At 62.2% G+C, this 3,695-nt stretch overlaps 1 protein-coding gene across 1 annotated transcript; it reads right to left on the bottom strand.

Annotated features, from left to right (window-relative positions):
• Window positions 1-664: 664 nt before the first annotated feature.
• Window positions 665-3,456, bottom strand: TIGD3 (tigger transposable element derived 3). The gene is made up of 2 exons (XM_017893780.1): window positions 3,310-3,456; window positions 665-2,477 (listed from the first exon to the last, which is right to left on the bottom strand). Exon 2 carries the CDS (start codon window positions 2,459-2,461, stop codon window positions 1,046-1,048), a length of 1,416 nt encoding a protein of 471 aa, XP_017749269.1. The 5' UTR covers window positions 2,462-2,477; window positions 3,310-3,456; the 3' UTR covers window positions 665-1,045.
• Window positions 3,457-3,695: the final 239 nt, after the last annotated feature.

The following is a 3,695-nucleotide window of genomic DNA, read 5'->3' as shown; positions in this document are numbered from 1 at the left end:
CTCCGCAAGTATGCCATGCTCTGGCAGAACTGCCTGCCCCCGCCCCCAGCACACTGTGCTCCTTCACTCCAATCAGACTGCGCATGCTGTCCCTTGGTCTGGGACACCCTTCGAACTGCAGCTCAAAGCTCATCTCCCCCTGGAGTCTCCCTAGCTCTGTGGGACCAGGCACTTTGAACAGCCGTTATCACAGCCTTAATCACACCCCACTGTCATGGGCTGCGAGGTTCTGCCCAGCAGAGACACCGCCTTTGCAACTTGTTCACATAGGAGGCCTTGCTGAAGTGATATTGTGAATTGAGCAAATGAAAAAAAAAAAAAGAATGAATGACTATTCCATTCCAATTCCGGCTCCTTTCTGTTTCCCTGACATGTCTGTAGCCTGCCCAACCCCAAACACACACAATCTGAGAGCGAAACTATTGGAGCTGCAGCTTCTCTGGGGCCGTAGCTGGGATCGGTCTGTCCTGGAGCTTCCTTCTCAGGAGGGTAGCCCACAAGCAGTGCCCATGCCCTGAGAGTCCTTGCTGTTGAATATCCGGAAGAGGAGGATCCCTACTGGTCATGGACAGACAGCTGCACCGCAGCGACCATCAGCAATTAATTTTCCAAATCTGAATGGAAAATTTTTACCCTTCTTCCACGAAAATAACACCCTGGCCTCTTTTCTGATTAAAACTTTATTTCCAGAAGCAGAACTGTTTTAACACAGAGTTCAAGGAAGAAGTCTGTCCAAAAGCCCACATTCCACCTTTCTAAGCGCCCGCCTCTAGACTAACTCTTTCTAAGGCTCTGTAACTTTCAAGCAAGGTTTAGAAACTAGCCTGAATTCCTACCCTTGAAGCCCCATCTTTAGAGCTCTCTTCCTGGGGCTTGGACGACTGCCACTCCAAGCTCAGACTTGGTGTCCCAACTTCTCTCCCTTCTACACCTTTATGACAGTTCTATTTCCACAGGAAAGAGACAGCCTGGATCTGCCTTCTGAAGAGGCCGTTTCCATGGGAAACAGGAGAGGAGGGGGCTCTGGTAAGCAGCAAAAGTGCCTTCATAGGCAGCAAAGCCGCTCCACCTCCTCCTCACAGTCGTAGAATTTTTCAAACAGCTCAGGAGAAGTGCTGTTGCACTCAAACCACCTCCTCAAGGTGCCCAGGGCCCGGAGGGCATCAGCTTTCGTGGGCAGGGGCTCAAAGGCACCCTCTCTGTCCCCCTCCTCGTCTTCAGTGCCTGTCTCCTCTTTACACACTCCAGGCCCTGGCTCGTCACCCTCCAGGTCCGCAAAGCGGGAAAACTCCTCTAGGCTCAGCCCACCGGGAACTGGTGGTATCTCAGAGGCTTTGTGCGAGGACGGGGGCGTTTTGCCGGGAGCCAGCCCTTCCTGAATGAAGCTGCTGAAAATGAGCTGACGAGGCACCTTGGCCCAGGCGGCAGACGCCACGTGCAAGGCGTCCAGCACGGTGATGCCTGCCGCGGCCTCAGCCAGCGAGGTGCCATCTCTCTTGCTTTGGATGGCAGCCAATTTGCCCAACAGCCGGTGTCGGTAATGGGCCTTAAAGGCCCGGACCACTGAGCTGGGCAGGGGAGGCGTGGTGCTAGAGGCGGCCAGAGGCAAGAGCTTCACGTGGTAGAGCCCAGGCAGGCCTGCCAGTCCCTCCACCACTCGGGCAGCCAGCAGCAAAGCCACCTGCCGGCCCTGCTGTCCCATGTCCCGGTCAAACTGTGCCAACCACTCTAACCAGGGGATGCCCAGGTCAGGGTGGTAGGAGGCAGGCAGAACCTCACTGCGGACCCCAAAGAAGCATCTCGGGGCAGCCTGGAGCCCACCCAGCAATACCCGCCGCTTCTCGGTGCCCCTGCTGTTGGCACACAGCAGCACCTGTACTTGATCACATGCACCCAAGTTGCCGGGCACTGCCCGATACAGTAAGGGCAATTCAGCACAGCCAAACACATCCTCTGGAGAGAAGTCTTTTAGGGAAAGAGGCAGCTGAGCCTGGGATGTGAGCCCTGGGGGAGGTGGCTCAGGGGGGAATGAAGGAGCAAGAGCATGGCGGGCCCCAAAGCCGACGTTGTTTCGGCGTTTCCAGCGGACCAGCCAGCCGATGCTGGGCACGAAGTCCTGGCCCATGATATCGGCCAGCTCCTTGGCTTTGTGGAGCAGCATGGGCCCCGTCACGTCCCAGGCCTTGGCCCGGGCAATGTGGTACCAGCAGAGCAGAGCCTCGTCGATCCCGCTGTACTTGGACTCCCGCTTGCGCTTGCGCTCTCGGTTGGCTGTGCCGCTGCACCAGTCCGCCAGCAGCTTCTCCTTGTTCTTGCAGATGCGCGAGATCTGGGGCTGGGAAACCTGGAAGCGCCGGGCCACCTCCGACTGGGACATCTTGGACTCATCCAGGAGTTCCAGCACCTGGATCTTCTCGGCCAGGGACAGGGCGTGAAGCTTCTTCTTGCTGCTCAGCTCCATGGCCTCTCCGGGGCACCTGTGCGGGGAGGAAAGAATGAGCGGGTAGAGTAAGCTGAGGCCGGGAGGGCTAGGAGAGGAGCGCAGGAGGGAAAAGAGATTAGATGAGGACGTGCGCAGGCACCAGGGGAGACTGGACCCGCCGGAAGAGGCAGGAAAGTGGCTAGGCCGAGTGGAAGCCTGGCCCGGTCCCCAGGATGCCAGGGCAGAGCTGGGGAGGGGGCGTCTCTCCGCTCAGAAGGACAGGGGAGTCTGGGCTGGGGTCTGGCCTCACTGGGGGAGAAGGACGAAGAGTGGAGGGGACAGCTGCAGAGATAACAAAGGCGCACGGACGGGGGAGCGCCTGGGGCTGGGGCCGAGGGGCAGGTGTGGGGCTACGGGGCAGCAGGGGAGGAGCCCCGGGAGGGAGGGGAGGCGGCCTGGGCTGTATTCAGATGACGCCGCTGGGGGCGGGGAGGTGGGTGGATGCACAGAGTTGAGGTGACAGGTGTACAGACGACAAAGGGGACAGAAGGGGTCTGAAGGAGCGAGGCTAATATGGTGCCGGGTCCTGAAAGGGAGGCTGGGCGAGGGTCCGCCCTGAGGGGAGCGAGAGGGCAGGGCCGAGGGCGCAGGTGCACAAGCGACAAAGGGCGGGCGGCCTGAGGAGGCTGCGGGCAGCGGAGGGGCGGGGTGTCCCCGCTGGGAGGGTGGTCGCCTGGGAGGGTCCCAGGGCGCCGGGACTAACGCCTGAACCCAGGCAGGCCGGCAGCCGGACTCCGCGCCCTGGCTGGTCACTCCCCCTCGACCCGGAGTCTGTCGGCGGGGTGGCCCCAGGCGCCCGCCCGCCCGGCCTCCCGCTCCGCACCCACCTCAGGCGCTGGTCCCGCGGCTCCAGCCCCTGCCCCTAGCCCGGCTCCCGAGCCCCTGTCCGGGCGGCGACAGCAGAACAGGGGAGGGATGGGCGCCACGACCCCGAGGGAAGAGCGGGCCGAGGGGCTGCGCGGGCGGCGGGCGGGCGCGCGCACAGCAGGGCCCCGTGCGCGCCGCCCGCGCCGGGCTCTCTCCCGGCTGCGAAGTCCGCGGTGCGGCCCTTCTGCACCCACCCGCTGCAGCCCCGCCCCGGCCCAAGCAGATTGGCCCTCAGTGGCGCCCCGTCCCTCCCCCGGCTAAGTTTCAATGGACGCCGCGGAAGTGGCGGTTCGTCGAGGCCCCTGGGGGCGGGGCTTCTAGCGAGGAGGGGCGGGAGGCGGAGCCA

This window comes from Rhinopithecus bieti, unplaced genomic scaffold (genome assembly GCF_001698545.2).
Source record: "Rhinopithecus bieti isolate Rb0 unplaced genomic scaffold, ASM169854v2 scaffold_1017, whole genome shotgun sequence".
Classification (NCBI taxonomy): Eukaryota; Metazoa; Chordata; class Mammalia; order Primates; family Cercopithecidae; genus Rhinopithecus; species Rhinopithecus bieti.
Note: the sequence above shows the minus strand (reverse complement) of the source record. Positions and strands in the feature narration are given on the sequence as shown.

What these genes read in the sequence shown, in the direction of transcription:
- TIGD3 (XM_017893780.1), bottom strand. Translation starts at nt 2,461, where the DNA reads ATGGAGCTGAGCAGCAAGAAGAAGCTTCACGCCCTGTCCCTGGCCGAG.